At 41.2% G+C, this 21,261-nt stretch overlaps 1 protein-coding gene across 2 annotated transcripts in view; it reads right to left on the reverse strand.

The window, feature by feature from the left end:
• LOC307142376 (CUB and sushi domain-containing protein 1) overlaps nt 1–21,261 on the reverse strand; it is a 787,545-nt gene that overhangs the window by 218,485 nt on the left and 547,799 nt on the right. For both annotated transcript variants that reach the window (XM_079843154.1, XM_079843155.1), the window contains 9 exons: nt 21,082–21,220; nt 20,660–20,847; nt 10,981–11,169; nt 9,375–9,491; nt 8,867–9,082; nt 8,552–8,740; nt 5,388–5,557; nt 3,870–4,026; nt 2,449–2,640 (listed from right to left, as the gene is read on the reverse strand). In XM_079843154.1, coding sequence (XP_079699280.1) covers nt 2,449–2,640; nt 3,870–4,026; nt 5,388–5,557; nt 8,552–8,740; nt 8,867–9,082; nt 9,375–9,491; nt 10,981–11,169; nt 20,660–20,847; nt 21,082–21,220 — 1,557 coding nt within the window. The remainder of the gene's footprint in view (nt 1–2,448; nt 2,641–3,869; nt 4,027–5,387; nt 5,558–8,551; nt 8,741–8,866; nt 9,083–9,374; nt 9,492–10,980; nt 11,170–20,659; nt 20,848–21,081; nt 21,221–21,261) is intronic.

Genomic DNA, 21,261 nt, shown 5'->3' on the forward strand with positions numbered 1-21,261 from the left:
TTGGCAAACCTTATAAATCATCCATAGAGTCAATAGAAGTTTTGTATTTTACCAGGTTCACCAGAAGTCACAATGTGAGCAATATCTTACTGGTTAAGATAAAGCAAAAAAAAGTTCTGAGGTTCTGAATACTCTACATGTAGTACTCTACACTCTAGTACTCTACTACGGAATATAATATCAGCTTTGGGAAACATGATCAAACTTCACCAGCTTTCTTTTGTGATGGTACATGGTACCTTGAGCACAGCAGCGTAAATTAATCTATGAAAGGTTAATGAAATTCCCTTTGTGGATCTCTCTTGGATTATAATCTGTTACATCATGAGTTGAAGAGGGCAGAGGATGGTGCAACTGCTCATCTTCATCTTCATTCACAAAAGAAATACATCCAAGTCACATATGTGCACAACAGAACTAAAGGCCCCTCTGGGCTGTTAGTTTTACACTAACGCCACAACACTTTCCTAAATACCCGTTTGCAATTTTCCTGAATGCAATTCACACATGCAATGCAATGACAAAATTGTAAATTTGAGCTAATATTAAGATAATTTTTATTTATTTATAATTTATTCTGTGTTGTTTTATTGTAATTATTTTCCATAACTGTCTTAAATTTTCATTAATAAGTATTTGAGTCAAAATTTCATGACACTTTTTAACAAAGGTTTGTTTTGATGCTCATCTTTTCCAGTACACTGGATTTTTCACCTGCTCAAATGTTGACAACCAATTAAAAGGCTCTTTGGTAGGTTTTCGTGGAAGGACAGGAACTCAAACCTTTCCCTGACAAACATTTAATAGCAAAAAAGAGAAAACATTCACTGAAAGATCAAATATGAAAAGAACCACTTGTAAATTACAACAAGACCAACACTTGATATAAAGCAGCTTTAGATGGGTAAACATTATGCTTTTAGAAAGCCATATACTGCACCGATTGATCGGCCAGGGATCGGAATTGGTCGATTTTCTGCATGTTCAGTCTCACGTGTCTCTAATTTTGAGCCGATCCGTCTACATGCGGCTGTGAGCACGAGCACGAGCGCGGCTGCGACGTTGATGTCATGAACGAACGAAATGACTTGAAAAAAGATTTGTTCATTTTGCTGAACGAGATTCAAAGAGCCGAGTCAGTAAATTGATCCGAACTTCCCACTACTATTTTGGCCTAGTATATGGCTTACAATTGCCACCTCCCCCATGTTGGAGATGTCAAATGATTTGACATAAAGTTTGCAAATAGCTTTCTTTGTAAATTTTATATCTTTGGCTAACCAGGCTTTATATTTAGGATCGGCAAGCCAGCCCTCGGAAAACTTTCATTTTCCCATTTTGTTTGCCGTGAAGTCCACACTCAAATGTAAAAATCAAGCACAACGTTCCAGGTGTTTTTAGTCAAGCAGTTTGAGGTAGGGGCGTTGTGATGGCAACTGCCGCCTAACAACCTAACAACCAATCACTGCAGATCTAAACTCCAGCAGATCAAGTGTACAAACGATCGGCAGCGCTGGCAGACTGATCAAAAACGCCATGAAAAAAAAAACAATTGTATATATTATATATTTATTATATACATTTAGAAATTCTTAATTTTATTTTTAGAAAACTAAATAGGGACAATAGTCTGGAAACATAAATATTTTTCCATACTCTGATTTATTTTTCCCATACTTTTCCAGACCTGGAAATTACTCAAATCAAATTCCATACTTTTCCATACTTTTCCAAACCCCGTAGGAACCCTGTATACACAAGGTTTAAGATCTTCATATAATTTAAGCAAATTAAAGGGTTAGTTCACCCAAAATTGAAAATTCAGTCATTAATTACTCACCCTACATTGTCTTCCGTGTGTGCCTCCACGACGCATGCACGAGAATATGACGCAGATCCGGCGTTCGGACACATGACCCAGAAGCGATTTGTTTACAAGCAGAGGAAGACGCGCGTGTCTAAGCTGTTGGATTCTACATTGATCGTGCTTTAAGTCTCGGCGTAGTTCTCAAAATGGGGCTTAAGTGTGCATTTCATGGATTCCCGAACGCTGCCGCTACGTCATATTCTCGCGCATGCGTCGTGGAGGCACACACAGAAGACAATAACAAGTTGGATAAAGGTGTTATTTAGATTTTTTTTTACGCACAAAAACTATTGTCGTCGCATCATAAAATTATTGTAGAGCCACTGTGGTGAGATGGACTTTGTAACAACGTTTTAAGTGCCTTTTATGGGTCTTGGGAGTGTAAATGTACTGAATGCCAATGGAGGCCTGTCTGAAGCCTTTCTCAGCCATCAGCTTTCAACTAAAATATCTTCATTTGTGTTCCGAATCTTAGTCTTACGGGTGTCGAACGACATGAGGGTGAGTAATTAATGACAGAATTTTCATTTTTGGGTGAACTAACCCTTTAATTTGTGTCGTTGTTGATGTTGTGAACTTACCAATACAAGATGGAAGTGGTTTGTCCCACACCCTACGGTCTCCACTGAGGCAGTTCAGTGTGCTACTTCCGTGCAGCGTGTATCCAGGATTGCAACTGTACAATACAAATGTGTCTGCAAAATGGCCGTCGTCTTGGATTTTGTAGCCGTAATTAGGTGTCCCTGGCTCCTCACATTTGACAAGGTCAAAACCTGTAGAGGGGCAGGATCAAGGTAAGCCAATTTGAACAGTAAAAAGACATCTGGCCACCTGAAATCAACCCCCTGGCAGGCTGGATTGGCCTCTTGCTTAATAATGACATAAAGGTGGTGCAATAAATGCTACACCTGCTCACAACAATTACCTATGCAGCCCCCAGGAGCCCGCCTCAAATTAATACCAGCACAGCATATGTTCAACTCAAAAATCACCTTTTTAAACATGTTGTCCATTCTTCCATTATCTGCTTGGTTAATGCATATTTTCAATGCAGGAAATCCTTTAAAAAAAAGTGTCCAAAAACAATAGACCTACTGTGCCGCTCTTCAATACATTTACTATTCTCCTTTATTTAGCTGGGAAGATGGTGGAAGTCTTAACGAGGAAATAATGAGGAGTGGATAACGAGGATATTATCAGACTGTCTCTGACCAGCAATTAAATCTGTAATATCCTGCACATGCTGTGTCTTTGCTGTCTTTGTTTCTACTTATTCTTTCTTCAAATTACAGCAATAGTATTTGATTATTTTTTTAATTAATTTACTGTCAAAATGTAGTGACAGAGATTTGTGTGTTATATGGCGTGTGTGTGTGTGTGTGTGTGTGTGTGTGTGTGTGTGTGTGTGTGTGTGTGTGTGTGTGTGTGTGTGTGTGTGTGTGTGTGTGTGTGTGTGTGTGTGTGTGTGTGTGTGTGTGTGTGTGTGTGTGTGTGTGTGTGTGTGTGTGTGTGTGTGTGTGTGTGTGTGTGTGTGTGTGTGTCTGTGTGTCTGTGTGTGTGTGTTTTTCGTGATCGTCCTTCTATTTTTTTCACAACCATCATATGAAAGAAAATGGATAATTGGATACTGCATTTAGTTCATGCATGATGTGCAAAATATGATTTTCAGCAGTCAACCATCAAATTACTGTCTCACAGTGGTGACAATTCAATAGATTGAGCTGAAAATCAGCTTGAACCCATATACTCAATTCATTCTTAATCAAAGTGAATGCTAGATTTGTCAATATTTATAGTAAATATGACACTTTTCTATCTTTTGAGAGAAAACTGAAGCAGCAAGTTTCACCCAAACATAGGTGAATTTTGGACATGCTTAAAAGATTAATTCTAAATAATTAATTGATACATGAAGTTGTATGTGTGCACTTTTGTAGCCGTGTCTCAAGAATCAGTGCATGATAATCGGGTGGAGCCTTTATTGCCATTTTGTTTAACTTACTACTGTATGATAGCTTGAATCCTTTGCTGGTACCGGTACCATTGCTGTTAAACTCCATCCAGAGATGGTTGGATGTGCTGTTGAGGATGGCATGAGACATGTCGTTTTTTGTGAAATTTCCCAGAAGTCTTGATGTACTATCTTGACCATCATAAACCTATAAAAAACAAATAAAAAAAACAAAGACCAAAATAAGCAGGAATGTTTTGTTTTACAGGCAGTTAGTCTCAGAATTGCTTGTCCTTATGATATACCCTCTGTTTTAAAATACAAAACAAGAGTTTTCTCAAAATGATGCCTTTTGGTGTCTGCACTGAATTATGTAATTGCTTTTCAAAATTGCATATATTTTAAAACAATAACCTCTGCGAAGAGGGTGCGGGAAACACTGCAGCATAGGAAAAAATATTAAAGGTCATAAATCAATGTCAAGCAGCAGTTTTCCACTTTTCTGTTGTGGAGGACACTGTTTCAAGCTTAATGGAAAATATCATGTGATTCCAGAATGCATGTGCAGAATGGACCACTGGTCTAAGGGCTGACATTCCTTCCACCGATTGTCTGCAATGGTGCAAACCTTTAAAAAAGTCTCTAAAATCACCTGATATCAATAAAAATGGCCAAAACCAATCAATAACATCATTAATGAGGGCAAAACGTTGTCCTTGTAAATAGTGCCAGATATACAAGTGTAAGAGTTAATATGCAGACAGATTCACATATCCTGAAATGTTAACAAACAATATTTTGATGATTCATCGCAGCAGAAACACCATAACTGTGACAAAATGTATGTGTTTGGAATTGCTAAAGCACATCATTCTTATCCTTCATTTGTGACTTAATTAGTGGCCTTATTGGTCTTAAGGGACCATCTTTCTTCTGTGATGGTACATGTGCCTTGAGCACTGTAACGTAAATTAATCTATGAATTGTTAATGGTGTCTCCAAGTCCCATTTGCTGGTCTCTCATGGATTACAAACTGTTGTTAACAGTGCTGCAAAGGTGTTGCAATCGCCAAACTTCATCGAACTTCATGCAACTCTGCTTTGTGTTTGCAACGTCACAAATGATCACATTAACATAGAATTCAACTGAAGTGTAGTCATTTAACTGCTGTGGCTCATCCAAGCAGAATTTGTTAACCTCAAGGCTGCCATATTTAGCGGATCGGGTCGAGTAGGACCGGTTACATATGGTGCTGTTGACCTGGATGGGAGTGAGGTTTAGGGGGGTGAGTGTAATGGACGTAAGCCAGCAAAAGCTGTAAGTGTAAACCTCACTCCCCTGACCTCAAGAGGCGTGCTAGCGGCTGCGGTCTTTAGCGTCCTTGTTAGTGCCCACCTCCTACGCCGAAGACCCTGGTTCGAATCCCGCTTGGAGCAGGTTGAGTATGACGGGTTACATACAGTATATACCATATTATGTGTATACCATATTATATATATATATATACATTTACAGCTACAAATATTGTACAGTGATAATATAAAATGACCTATGTTAGTCATTCTTACCTTGAGGAAATCTCCCTCGTGAAGCTGGAAGGTGGTGGCTGTGATTTGAATCCCCTTGCCTCTGTCGGTCTCAATGAGGTAGATGCACTCGTGGTTGTTGTCGTAATTTAAAGGGTAATTGGGGGACAATAGTACACCCTGACTGCCCATAGAAGTGGCTCCACACTCGGCTAGGCAAATCCAGGAAGTATGGATGAGAAAGAGAGGTCAAAAATAAAGAAAAAGGTGAGAAGCCAAATGTGCACATTTTTGGGGGTTGAAAGTGCAAATATCTAATTTAACTTATCAAAGTGGCACATGGCTGCAGAAAAGTAGGGGTCGGTCTCAAATAAGTTGGGTTTCCTTGAAGCCTGTAGTGCCCTGACAGCTGCTACTCTATTTCCTATGGATAGGCCAATTTTTCAGTCCAAGGTTTTGTACCAGCTAGATTTTGAGACTTTGTCATTTTGATGAATCACCACCAGAACAACTTCAGAGGAATACTAATTAACAGAAAGGCCTTTATGCATTAGCTAGTTGCTGGTCACAAAAGCTCACTGCTGTGTTAGTGTCAGATGTCCTTCTGTTTAATATTTTGCACCAGCAACTCTGTAAGTATATAAGCAGATGTTGCTTCAAGACCTTGAGCTCAGCAACTTAAAATAAAACTCTCCAGCAATGGCCTCCTGGTATCCAATTCCCCTCAGAGACAAACTACTGAGAGATATTATTCTAAAGTGAAGGTGTTCTTTCTTTCTTTCTTTCTTTCTTTCTTTCTTTCTTTCTTTCTTTCTTTCTTTCTTTCTTTCTTTCTTTCTTTCTTTCTTTCTTTCTTTCTTGCCAGAAGAGTCAAGAATGAACCACTTATATTAATCACTTATATATGCTGTATAATATATATACAGTATATATAAAAGTGTTGATGGGAGTGGACAGTTCTGTGTGCGATCTACTGACGACGCGCAAATTAAAGAACACAGACGCAGACGGATCATTTCCATAATGACTAACGCAATCTACCTTTTAGTGTCTGGTTTAAGACGTGCATATACAATAAGATCAGTCGCAAAAATAACCCTGTCCACGCCTTTTCAGCTGTAATTTATCACTACATATCTTTAGTAAATCCTGACAGTAGTTTTTTTAACGCCAAAAGAGGGTTTGAGCTGCCGCAAGCTGTTAGTAAATCTGGCCCAAGGTGTCTAGCCCTTCCCCTCCACTTTATAATTAAATATCATACTTTTTGATTTGCAAAATCTGGTCTGGAGGCTTTTAAAAACTGGAGATAATTTATTTCAATGAGAATTTCCCTATCAATTCTTTATCAATTGTTGTAGCTACTGTAATCCTAACCTCTCCAGGCTAATGTTTGTTGTGCTCACCAGACCAATTAAAGACACACTCACAAGCTCTTATTACTCCACAGCGATTAACCATTATTAAAACCCGGTCCGACAGGAGGACTGCACAATTACAACCAATTATTTTGTCAGCGTTTTTAATGCTGTCCACAAATATCCATGACCTTAAACACTTAACAGCCACAGCAGAAAAAAAAGCAATCTGCAATCTGATCAATTTTAATTAATTTATTATGGCAGGGTACATCTTTGAAAATCTTTCACCCTACAATGCGAACATTTACTGTGTCAAGTTCCATTATAAATAAAACATTAATAAGATGGGAGAATAGTCCGAGCATTTAAATAATGAATTTGAGGCATTGTAAAATAGACTCAATTTAGGGTGAAAGGCAGAGACCAGATTTCTAAAAATATGCATTAGTTAAAATTTCACTCTAGCTCTCCCTCCTTTTTATGGGACATTTTATGGCCAAATTAGCCTGACCAATATTAAAATGCCAACAGACTCTCAAAAATCACAAATTTAAAGCACTGTGAATTGAGGACTCAATAGTTTAAATGTCTATTCAACAACTACTTGATTAAGAATAGAAATCATAGTTCAAGTTCTGATTCCACTTCCAATATATATATATATATATATATATATATATATATATATATATATATATATATATATATATATATATATATATATATATATATATATATATATATATATATATATATATATATATATATATATATATATATATATATATATATATATATATATATATATAGACATGTGCCGGTAAACGGTAATACGATATACCGCAATAATGAACATGCACAATATTGTTATCGTGGGCACTTCAAAATACCGTGAATAATTATTTATTACGAATTATTCAGATTTTTAGAATGAATTTTAAGAATATTTTACCCATCAACCGTTTAAAATGAAAAACACGTCAAAGAGGAATGCGCACTGATGTAAATAGACCGCACATGACGGAAGGAGGAGACACGCTGAAGTGCACATTCATTCTTCGACAGCAGAGGGCGCTGACGGAACAGCAGAAATGCAGCCGTTTCCCCAGTAATCACATAACCTAATACATAATACTTAAAGACTTAAGGCTATTCATTTTCAAACTTGAATTTTATATTTTAATCTGGACTAAATTACATGCCCTAGATATTGTTTGAATATGACTGTTGTTCAATCACACACTTTACAAGGCTCCAGTATTTAACATTAGTTCCTTCATTAACAAACTGACAATGAAAAATACTTCTAAAGCATGTATTAATCTTAGTTAAATGTACATTTCAGCATACCTATTGTTCTTTAAAATTCTTTTGCACTTTAATCTGTTTTAAATATTTGTTTACTTTATACATTTTTGTGTATTGCTTTATTGTATTTAAATGTTTGGTTCTTTTGTTATAAGTAAGTGATTTAACCTGTCATAGTATGACAACACTTTTTTTGCAACTTATTTCAATATCGTGATAATACCGTATACCGTGATAAAAGCTTCAGCAATTAATCGCAACATGAAAATTTGATACCGGCACATGCCTATATATATATATATATATATATATATATATATATATATATATATATATATATATATATATATATATATATATATATATATATAAGAAAACTCTGCTCCATGTGTTAGCTATATTTTAAATCTCACTAAATTAAGTGTGTAGGCTAAATGTCACTCACAAGTTCATTCTTATTATAGTAATAATTTGTCTCAATGAGATTTAATTTAATTATCACTTTAATAAACACTGAAAAGAAATCATAAGACCACCTACCCACACACCTGGGCAGGGCTGCACTCCATACTCTCCGCCCTCCACCCAAGCAAGTGATCTTACTCTCGCCTTCCAGACGGTAGCCCGCAAAACAGGAAAAGGCCAGCGAGTCACCAACCCCGAATTGGAAGCCCACCCTCCTGCTGTATGCAGGTACTCCTGGGTCCTCGCACGGCTCCAGGCTGTACTCTGTGGTACAAAGTCATAATAACTCTTAAACCTCCAGACTGCTTAGCAAAGCATGGGTTAGAGTAAGCACTATGACAACAGTGCCTTCAAGCACACCAAAATGAACAGAATGAGCGATGCTCCCACCTGAGAAGGTGATATTGAAGCCCTCGTATGACATGGAGAAGTCCGAGACGAAGCGTAGCTGGACGCTGAAGTTGCCAAACAGGCCGGCTTTGATGGAGGGCGGCAGGACAGAGCCTGTGAGCCTGGCCACTGGCTCAACGAAGCTGCCGTCCTCGGTAATGAGCAGGTAATCATGGGAGTCCTCCAGGTGGAACGTGTGGAAGAGAAGCTGCACTCCTGGGGAGTTTCAGATGAGATTAGGGCCGTCATTCACAAGCAAAATCTCTGTTTCAACCTCACAACCCACTGAGAAGCCTTCAGAGGGAACGTAATACCGATCGAAACAGAATCGCATTTGCCCGACATGGTGCTGAGTAATAAAATGTAGAGAAATGTGAAAGGTATCTTAAATTTGTTATCAAGGGTAATTTCAAAGGGCACAGAAAGGAACCTCATGGGTAAAATCAATGTGCCTCAAACTGTTATCAGTTTCAATGGTTCGTACCTGTAACCTGTTCTTTTGTCTTACCTTTCCCATGAGACACTTCTACCGTCCAAGTGCAGTTCAGCGAGTTTGGGTAGAAATCTGGAAAACCAGGCGAAAGAACTGTTCCGGTTTTTCCATAGATATAGCCCCCACACAAAACTGAAAATGCAATAAAAAGAAGAACTCAAGCTATTTCAAAGTAATTAGAGGCATGTGTTGTCTAGTTAAATTGGATTTGATGATTTGAGCCATTTGTGCTGCAAATTGTCCATTGCTCAAATAATAGTCCAGATGAAGTTGATGCAGATATCTGGGTCACAACTGGAAAACAATATCCAGAACATTTAAACTACTTCTTCCATAAATAAATACTATAATAAAACTTCCAGGAGAAGATGTAACAACTGAGACAATTTTCCAACTAGAGAACGTTTGTCAGTGGAGACAGTCAAAAAATAGCTTCTTTTTTTTTCTTGAAACACGAGAGCTGTGAGACAGACACCATAACAGAATATTTAATATGTCCTTGAGCCATGCTCATCGTCCTGCTTTTATCAAAATAAATCATAGAGCGCAGGTTATGACAGGACACACATTTTTGAGCCTCATCATTTTGTCTGTAAACAGCCCATTATATCTCTTCATCAAACAACAAATTCTGACTTATTAAACTTGTAGGAACTTCTCTTTTTTAATAAAATTATATAGATATATTCAAGATAAAATATACAATTCTAATAGCTTGTAATGGAAATCAGTACCACAATGAAGTACCACATTCTGAAGATGCATGTTTTTAGAAATATTCTAAAAGGCCCTTTACTTGCCTAAAAAGTAAATCAGATGACAGAAGGCATGTAGTAAATTTGCATATCAAATGTGATACAGTAGGCTTTATAGAGTTAATATAGTGCATTGCATTTTATATTGGCTCTGAATATGTTTCATTCAATCAGAATTCTGAGTCGGAGTTATCCGTTTAATAATAAAACATCATTCTGACAGTAGGGAAATGTGTAATCTTTCATGAGCGTGTATTTACATTCCCACAAACAAATCTGTCCTGTCTGTAATGAAGGTCAGGCTCTGATGAGAGCCCATTAGGCCGAATCAAAGTCTGTTAGAGCAAATGAGCTGATAAGACGCAGACATTGGGAATTCTGGAACAGACAGGCAACAGCCTGATTGCTCTTACTGGAAAACACTTTGTTTACTTCAATCCCTGCAATCGGGAAACAAATGAGATAAACAGCTTTATAGAGCACACTCCTGTAGGTATCTGGCTAAGGACTTCCATTATTTGTTCCTGTTTAAGGTTATCTATGAAACAGCGCACGCCAGTCACCTTTCCTCTAATCAAAAATGTATGAACTCAAATCTCGGAGGAGTGTTAAGAAGGCTTACCCTTTCCCCTCAGATAAAAATGTAATGCAGCCTAGCAGGGCTAGATTATGGACTGGACCAGTGTCCTCGGGCCCCAGATTGTCAAGGGCCTCCAAAGTCTCCACCAAAGGAAACTGAACACCCTCAAATCATACAGTGCAAGCTGACACCAGGGTCCAATCTTGAGACATTTTTACATTAGGTGGTTGGGCAGAGCTGTTCCTCTTGTACATGACCAGAATCAACAGAGCGCAACATGGCCTACCGTCACAGCTAGGCAGTGCATGATTCCACTGATGGTTCCTCTCACACACAATGGGCTCCTCATCGCTCAGAGTATAGCCTTGATCGCAGCTGAACGTCACCCTGGAGCCGATGGCGAAATTGTTCCCGTGCCTTTTCCCATTCACCGGAATCCCTGGATCTAAACAGGAATCTGTTTCCATCATGATGCCTGTGAGGAAGGAACAAAACAAAATATTTCATTTCAACTCCAAGGTCTAAATTGAAAGGAGAATGGTGTCGGAAACATTTTATACAGTATAAATAAGCAGATATCAGTCCCCCTGTGGCTTCCTTCCTTCAACAAATACATTTTTATTCCTTTTTATTACATTATGAAGACAATTCGGACAGTGCTTTTTTTGAGGAATTTTTCCACTTGTCAATTTCACAAGCATTCGGTAATAATGATAAACCTCTGATAGCTGTCTAAAAAGTCTGAAAAATGAGAACACTTTGACAAGAATGAGTTTCATATACTGTATATCAGGCATAATGTCAGAGGTAATTTATTGGGAGTCGTGAATATCGTTTGAGAATCATCTCATGCTCCCTTTTGCCCACATTTCTCATTTTTCTGTCTCTACTGCAGCACATTACATTATAATGTAATGTTAAATTCCTGATAAAAAGAGCAACTAGAGACTATTTGTCAAGTGATTTGGTTTTATAAAGATAGTATTAACATTTTTCCAGTTAAGGTCATGGGGAAAAAAGTGATAACATTTAATTTTACACACAGACCTATTTGTATATTTGCAATAACACAAAACAAAAAGGCACAGAGATATGTGCTATATTTATAACAAGCAGTGCTAAATTTGATAAAAATGAGGTTTTGGAATAAGAACTTGTGATGAATCCGGCAAGTTCGAAAAAAGAGTGTGTTTAACAGCCCAATTAACACTGCAAGAATGAGGGAGTGCAAGTCAACCTGATTTCAAAACACACTCAGTCATCCTTCCTTTAAATTCAAAGGGCCAGGGACTAAATTGTTATGGAGAAATTATTATGTATATAGTATATATTATTTCATAAATCATACATGGTTAAAAAATAAATAAATACATAAAAAATATTTAGCTAATTATTTTAATGTTACCTTTATCACAATTGTTAAACATTAAATACAATAATTTAAACTGTTTTGTCCATTTGAATAGTGCTTTCAGTTTTAGTTATTTATTTAATTTTTTAGCAAAGAATATTAATTTCTGTTCATTTACATCTGTTTCTGTGCCATGATGTGACAGACTAAATTATTATTAAATTTAAAATTTTAATTTTTTTTGCATAAATTCTGTAAAATATTAAACCATTACAGGTTTATCAATTAAATGGTTGCCCACCCACAATCAATTAAGCTATGACTTATAATTTCAGTTTACAGCAGTTCTAGCATAATTTTGAGCCATCAGGGATGCAGTAGATTGTAAAACATTTGTATACAGTGTGGTCTATAAGTAGTTCCCCTTCGAGGGAACTCGCACTGCGTCGTCGAGTGACAACACTCTGGGAACGCCCTCAGCGTTACGCATCTGAAGCATGAATGAAATCAAGCCAATCTGATTGGTGGTGCGTCGTGACGTAGTAGATGACGGCATACCCGGAAGATACAAAAAGGAAGCTGATGCAAACACACACTAGCTTTTTGCTCTTCAGCGAAGCGCTATATGTCATTTTGTCTGTCTATTTGGTGTTGTTTGTCACAAAATATATCTCAGAAGTATGGCTAGTGGGCAACAGTTCACGAGGTGTGTGCATCCGTGTCTGCGATTCCTTTCGGGCACGGACACACACCTTTTGTGTGTGCAATGCCTGGGTGTGCAGCACGCTAGGGCGGCTCTCGAGGGAGCCGCCTGTGGCGAATGTGAAAAGCTGCCGCTCAAAGTGTTGCGCTCACGGCTGGCCGTGTTCAATGAGGCCGGCCAAGCCCGCGAGCCCCAGGGTTCTGGGCCCGCTGTTGCTGAGGCACAGCGGCGCCGTAGATCATGGGGCTCGCAACGGGACCACGTGACAGGATACGGGACTGCTGAGGCACTTTCCCTATCCTTGTCCGAGGAGTCCGATGTTCTCCCGCCCCGTGAGGAAGCCCGCGAGGCGGCTTCTTCCCGCGGGGCGGAGAACCCGATGCTGCAGCTATCCGGCTCCGAGGAGTCGGATGTGCTGAGTGTCGAGGCGGGTGATGTGGAGCCTGAGCCATCGCTTCACACACCCGCTCCAGAGGAGCTAGTGGAGGTTTTGACCCGCGCTGTGGCCAAGTTGAACATCGATTGGCCACAAGAAGAACCTGAAATCCAGCCGCCCAGTAAGCTGGATGAACGGTTCTTCAGGCGCAGGTCTCAACCTCCACGCCGGGGTCTGCCTTTTTTCCCGGACCTACACAATGAGTTGTGTAGGTCTTGGGACAAACCCTATTCGGCCAGACTTACCAGCCCTCCAGTACTCGACTACGGTAACGTACTGGGGGCGGCCGAACAGGGTTATGGGACGCTGCCAAGGGTAGAGGAGTCTTTTGCGAGCTACCTCTCTCCCGAGGCCGCTTCGTCCCTGAAGGCCCCGGTGTTGCCTACCAAACCAGCGCGCGATACATCTGCGCTGGTGGGTAGGGCATATATGGCGGCTGGGCGGGCTGGTAGCTGCCTGCACACTATGGCGGTGTTGCAGGCCTACCAGGCCGACCTCCTCAGGGAGCTCGATGAGGGCGAGGGCCCGTCTCCGGACAATGTCCTCGAATTAAGGAAGGCCACCGATTTGTCTCTCCGCATTGCCAAGGAGACGGCCCGTTCCATCGGCCGCTCCATGGCGGGCATGGTTTGTGTGGAGAGACATCTCTGGTTAAACCTGTCGGGGATGAAGGAGAGAGAGCACCTTCACCAAGTGTATGGATTCAGCACTGGCTCCACTGAGACTCCAGGGCATCCGTATACTAAATTACATCGACGACTGGCTCATTCTGGCCAGGTCGCGCGATGTGGCGGTTCGGCATCGAGATGTCGTTCTAGCCCACATAAGGTGCTTGGGGCTGAGACTCAACACGAAAAAGAGCGAGTTGACGCCCTCCCAGCGGACTACGTTCCTGGGAGTTGTATGGGATTCCACGTCGATGCGGGCACAAATGTCCCCCGCGCGCGTGGAATCCATACTGGCGTCGGTCTCCAGAGTGAAGCCAGGCCGCAGCCTCACTGTGAAGCAGTTCCAGAGACTGCTGGGGCTCATGGCAGCAGCGTCCAACGTGATACCTTTTGGCCTGCTGCACATGAGATCCCTACAGTGGTGGCTGAGGGCCAAGGGGTTTTCCCCGCGGGGAAATCCGTTTCGTATGATCAGGGTAACGCGCAAATGCCTTCGTTCCCTCGTCATATGGCGAAAACCTTGGTTCCTGTCCCAATGACCAGTGCTGGGAGCATCATGTTGCCGGAAAGCCGTTTCAACAGATGCTTCTCTCACTGTTTGGGGCGCGGTCATGGAAGGCCGGTTTGCGAGAGGTCTGTGGGAGACCCGGCATTCTTCATGGCACATCAACTGCCTGGAGAAGCTGGCGGTTTACGAGGCTCTGAGGAGCTTTTACCCGGACCTCCGAGACCACCATGTCCTGATACGCTCAGACAACACTTCGGTTGTCGCGTATCTGAATCACCAGGGGGGTTTGAGGTCGCGCCCTCTATGCAGACTGGCGCATCAAATCCTCCTGTGGTCCCAGGGGAAGTTATCGTCCCTCAGGGCGATATACATTTCCGGGGACCAAAATCAGGGAGCAGACATCCTGTCGAGGCCCGGGGAGTGGCGACTCCACCCAGAGGTGGTGGAGGCCATGTGCGAGAGATTCGGCCCAGTGGAAGTGGACCTTTTCGCGTCTCGAGAGACGTCCCACTGTCCACTGTGGTTTTCTCTCAGGCATCCAGCTCAGTTACGGCTGGATGCCATGATGCAGACGTGGCCGAGGCTGCGTCTGTACGCATTTCCCCCGATTGCTCTGCTCCCGGGAGTTCTGGAGCGGGTCCGCCGGGAGGGCATCAGCCTGCTCTTAGTAGCACCCTGGTGGCCCACTCGAGTATGGTTCTCGGATATCATAGCTCTGCTAGACGGCCTTCCATGGCAGGTTCCTCTGAGGAGGGATCTGCTCTCTCAGGCAGGGGGCACAATACATCACCCCCGGCCAGAGTTGTGGAGCCTCTGGGTCTGGCCCCTGAGGGGGCTCAGTACCTAGAGGCGGGCCTGTCAGCAGAGGTAGTCGAGACCTTACTCAGCTCCAGGGCTCCTTCTACCAGGAGACTGTACAGCCTCAAGTGGAATGTATTTTCCACTTGGTGTAGAGAGCGTGAGGTGGATCCAGTTAACTGCCCAGTGGCTTCAGTGCTGGAGTTCCTCCAAGATCGCTTCTCCGCTGGTCTTACCCCGTCCACCCTAAAGGTGTACGTGGCTGCCCTTGGGGCTTTCCACGCACCTCTAGGTGATGGACCTTTGGGGAAGCACCACCTGGTTGTACAGTTCCTCCGTGGGGCTCGGAGGATGAGGCCGGTAGCTCGCTCCAGAGTCCCAACCTGGGACCTGGCGGTGGTTCTGGAAGGGTTGGCTGAGGCCCCCTTCGAGCCACTGGAGCTGGCTGAGCCTAAGAACCTGACCTTGAAGGTGGCCTTCCTACTCGCCATTACCTCTCTGAGGAGAGTGGGAGATCTCCAGGCCTTGGCGGTCACGCCAACCTGCCTGGAGTTTGCCCCCGGCAGAGAAAGGGCCATTCTTCACCCTAGACCGGGTTACATTCCCAAGGTTCCATCTCAGGGAGCCCGGTCCCTGGTTCTTCAGGCTTTCCATCCCCCTCCCCACCTGACGGCGGAAGAGGGGAGACTTCATCTGCTCTGCCCGATCAGAGCTCTGAGTATTTATCTAGAGAAGTCTTCCCATTGGAGAAGGTCAGACCAGTTGTTGGTGTGCTTTGGCTCACCCAAGAAGGGGCTGCCTGCGTCAACTCAGACGATCAGTAACTGGATCGTCCAGGCTATAGCCACGGCATATAGGGTGCGCAATTTGCCTTCACCCATGGCCGTGAGGGCCCATTCCACCAGGAGCATGGCTTCCTCAGTGGCCCTCCTTTCTGGCGTCTCGCTTCAAGAAGTATGCGAGGCGGCCGGGTGGGCCACCCCGCACACCTTCATAAGATTCTACAGTCTGCACCTCCCTGTGACGCCTGGTGCTCGAGTTCTTGCGTCCTAAGTGTGCCTGGGTACCCAGCTTCACACTGGGATGTGGGGTGACTTGGTGTGGCCTAGTGGGTATTAACGTTCCCAGAGTGTTGTCACTCGACGACGCAGTGCGAGTTCCCTCGAAGGGGAACGTCTCGGGTTATGACTATAACCCTTGTTCCCCGAGAAGGGAACGAGACACTGCGTCTCGTCGCCACACCTATCACGGCTAAAGCGCTTGCTTCATCGCAAAAGAGCTAGTGTGTGTTTGCATCAGCTTCCTTTTTGTATCTTCCGGGTATGCCGTCATCTACTACGTCACGACGCACCACCAATCAGATTGGCTTGATTTCATTCATGCTTCAGATGCGTAACGCTGAGGGCGTTCCCAGAGTGTTGTCACTCGATGACGCAGTGTCTCGTTCCCTTCTCGGGGAACAAGGGTTATAGTCATAACCCGAGACGTTTCCAGGTGATTTTATTAAATTTTATTATGTGATTTTATTTCCACTCCCATGTAAATTCACATAAATGAATTACTATGTTACTAATGTGAACGGACATTGACCACATATGATCATATGACTATTTGTAAAACAGTCATTAAAGGGATATTTTACCAATGGATGGGCTTTTAATAAGACAGGCTGTATTTGCAATAAAAAGGTGTTGAAGGGAAGAAGCTAGAAACAAAACAATTCCACCAGATGATGCATTGTGAGGACTTTAGCTGACAAATAAACTGGAAGATCATGGTGCTGGTAACATGAAGTGTTTTGTATGGACTTTTATGTTGAAGTGTATTCTCTGTTCCCACTTGTCTCTGTGTTCACTCCTGTGTTCAGTTCCAGTTTTTATTTTTTTTTCACTTTGTAGGAGAACCGGCAGTTAGCATCACACTGGTTCCCTCGATTAAAACCCAATAGGATGTTCAGTTCACATTAGCTTTCGGATTATCGCAAAAACAAGCTCTGTGATCAACAAAAGTTTATGATACTTGCACGTTTTGTCCATCAAGATAATTTTCATAGATGAACACAACTTTTATACAATTTGAAGCCTAAATGCAGTCGCCAGAAGTAAAAAAGCTAAAATAAACGGACTACACCACGGTCCCACAAATTCATCACTTAAGCTTCTGACAACTCTTTCAACTTTTATCTCAAAACATTTTCCCAGATCGTTTGCGTTATACTAGTTTATCAGAGCACAATTATGAGCATCATAAGGCTGTAAAAGAGGACTGAGTTTACCTTTTCAGTGTGATGACGTTAAAAACCCCTGACAGCCCCTGTAGTCCCATTTCAGCCACTTGATAGCAACCGCCTTTTTCAAGACACGTAACAGCTTAAACAAAATCACAAATGGGGTAATACTGATGTATTTTATGTCGTAGAATAAAATGTGAAAGTGTCTTGCACTTGTGTTATCCACAGACTTTATTTCAGCCATTTAACTAAAACCCCATTGACTTGGTTCGAGGGAACCGAATTGTTAAAATGCAAACTCGCTTCCGCGTTTTGGCCTTTAAAGTGATGTCATACCTGCACCACTCTATTTTCTTTCCATAGCTACCATTGTATGTTACCATAGCCTACACATGTCCCTCGTCACCCACTTATGTATAAATACCCCAGTGTTTGTCATGTTCTTTGTCTGGTGTTCTCCAATGTGGATGTATTTTGTGAGTCATTTTCAGTTCAGTTCAGCCCTTGTTTGGATTACTCTGATTTGGATTTTCTCTGTTCCACCTATTGCCTGGATTTTCTCTTATTTTGGATCCTCCTCTTTCTCATTTCTGAAACATTATCATTACATACACATTGTTCAATTACATATACTGCAGACATTGCAACAATACAAAGCTGGTTGAAAATCTGTGAGCTTGTCTTTTAACAGTTTTAAGATTAAAGATACATTTAAATGTTCTTTGCTATGTCAGATTATAACACTTAACTATAATTTTGACAAAGTATTCAAAATCTTTTATGTAAGTGGAGGTTTATCTGCAGGGACGTGCACAGGAATTTTGAGGGGCAGTTGCTCTGACCTAAAAAAAAAAGGGCACTTCAAACAATACCCAAAATAGTGATAGGATTTAGGCATTTAACCATTTTGAATAAAATAATTAATGTGATGCATTACTTCCATCATTCATTCTTCTTGCTAAAACGAAATGTGAGAAACTAACTATCAGCAGACATGTAGCTTAGTTTGCCTAATGCCTACCAAAAAAAAGGTAGCCTAGGCTGCTTGTCTGCAAGCTATCTGTCTGATAATTTAGGCTAAACGTGGCAAACTCATCCTGGATTTATAACGATTTTAATTCATTTCATTAAACATGATGATGATGATCGTCCGTTTGTTATACCTTTCTGACAACGTTAAGTTGTCTCACCCGACAACCGCGTGTATATATATATTGTATATGTATATATATATATATATATATATATATATATATATATATATATATATATATATATATATATATATATATATAACTGAACATTTTTAACTGTACTATTCTGATTGTTTTTGAAAGAAGTCTCTTCTGCTCACCAAGGCTACGTTTATTTGAACCAAAATACAGCAAAAACAGTACTATTGTGAAATATTTTTACAATTTAAAATAGGCTAACTTTTTTTTCGTGATTGACATGATCCTTCAGAAATCATTCTAATATGCAATATATGCAATTATATAATATATCTCAAGAAACAGTTCTGATTATTATCAATGTTGAAAACAGTGGTGCACCTTTTTTCAGGATTATTTAATAAAAAGAAAGTTAAAAAGAACAGCATTTATCTGAAATATAAAGCTTTTGCAACATTATAAATGTCTATACTTGGTCAATTTAATGCATTCTTGCTGAATAAATGTATTAATTTCTTTGAATTAATCATAAATTTATCTTTATTCAATTTAAATTGATCACAGGAATAAATTACATTTTAAAATATACTCAAATAGAAAACAGTTACTTAACATTTAAGTAATATTTCACAATATTACAGCTTATTTTGTATTTTTAATAACATAAATGCAGCCTTGGTGAGCAGAAGAGACTTCTTTAAAAACAATTAAAATAGTACAGTTTCCAAACTTTTGACTGGTATAGTGTATTTGTGTGTGTGTATATATATAACAGAACTATATACAATCTTAGGGCTGTTTTCTTTTAGACATTTGTGCTCTCTTCCCCACCTTTCTGAATAGATTTCAGCAGTAAAGAGAGAAAGCATTTGCAGTGATGGTTTTTCTCCATTTACCTGACAATTTATAGTTGCTGCTTGTTCTTCCACAGACAACCGAACCGATGCTTCTACTACAACCATAACTCGTGTGATGATGTTACGTCAAATGCACACGAGCAGCAGCGGTTGTTGCCAAGTTTTCATTCCCGGGGGATCAATACAAACTAATAAACGGTTCCATTTTCATATTTCTTTGCCTGCAATTTTTGTTGCGGCCGCGGTAGATTATAAAAGTAGCCCAAAAAAACGCAACCCGCAGCTCCGTAACCTTTCCCGCGACTCCTTTTTTAAAAATAGCCCAATTGTGCGGGAAAACCGCGACCCTGGCAACTATGCTCCTAGTGCTCAGGTGCCGGTCGCGTGCAGCGCTGCAGCCACGTAAACAGAGTGTGCCCTTCCCCCCTACTGACTTTCACTTTCGGACGGGTGCCCGAATATGGAAGTGAATGAAAGTTTGTGATTTTTTTGTTTTGTATTTTTTGTATTTTTTTATGCCTACGTGAAATTCTGCATCCATTGTACGATTTTTGTATTTATTTTTGTCCACCTCGGAAGGGCAACGTGAGTCGAGAAGGGCATATGGGCAGTTGCCTGGGCAACCTGAGCAACCCGCCTGTGCACGTCCCTGTTTATCTGTTTTCTGATAACGCCATGATGCCCACTGAGGTTTACAATTTACCCACTTTATATATATCCCTGCAGGTGTCAGATGTCAAGATGTCAAATCGGATTTCAGCTTGTTCTGACCTAATCCCTGTTAACCAGTTGAAAATAACTACAAGAGCATTAAAACATGCTTTTAACAATAATGGTTGGGTTATCTGTTGAGCCTGCGCTAACAACAAACAGTCCTTGAGTCAGCGGGACATTAAACTTTAATCGCACTCTGAAGCACAGTTTATGAACACACCACCACCAACCATATTCAAAAAGAAAACAAATTATTCACAGGGGTTCCTCACCTCTCTTAAAGTTGTGTACTGCCTCTGGATGTTGATATTTGTCATGTGATGCTATCACACACACAATATTTTTCTCAAAATATTTTTTAGGCAACTAAAGACCTATAATCTAATTGTAACCCTTGAGAAACTCTTCCAATTACATTACATGCACCAGAAAGCGTGTCCAGGCAAAATTTGCACAATATTGCAGAACCGCCCACTGTGGAGCATGAAAACCCAATATCCATATAAATCACTGCAGGTGCTGACTCACTCTCAAAGCGGATCTGGAAGCCTTCGCTGGAGCGGCTGTTGTCCGTGGTAAAGAGCAGGTACATGTAATTGCTGGTGCTGATGAGGAAGTGAGGGGCTTGAGTGCCGTGGTACTCGCCAATCAGAGGCGACGAATTGGAGGGCCCGTCCCGAATTTCTAGAGTGTCATAATTAACCTCCGTCTGAAACCTGCACAGAAAATTGAAGGAAAAAAAAAAAAAACATGAGCAGAATGTCCGCTTATGACCTAGGTCTTTAGCAGAATTACTCTAATGAGGGAGATTAAACTGGAAGGTTAACAAACGAAATTGTAGGAGCGAGAAAACTGCACTGAAGAGACTGCAGCCAAGGTTTCCAGAAATGGGAGGGGGGTGGGTGTCTGGGGGTTTCACGTGCTCTGAATTCCCAAAAACAAATCAATACCTGTCAAAAGATATCTTGATGGCATGATCCTTTCTGGCTTCAATCACCCATTCACAGTTAAGGGAGTCTTTGTAGTATCCGGGCCAGCCAGGGGACAGTAAGACTCCCATGGGAGCTGTTAGATGTCCGCCACATGGAGCTGGGACAGTGAGAGTGCAGAAAAATAGAATGTCAACTACA

This window comes from Gobio gobio (assembly GCF_949357685.1).
Source record: "Gobio gobio genome assembly, chromosome: 18".
NCBI classification, from domain to species: domain Eukaryota; kingdom Metazoa; phylum Chordata; class Actinopteri; order Cypriniformes; family Gobionidae; genus Gobio; species Gobio gobio.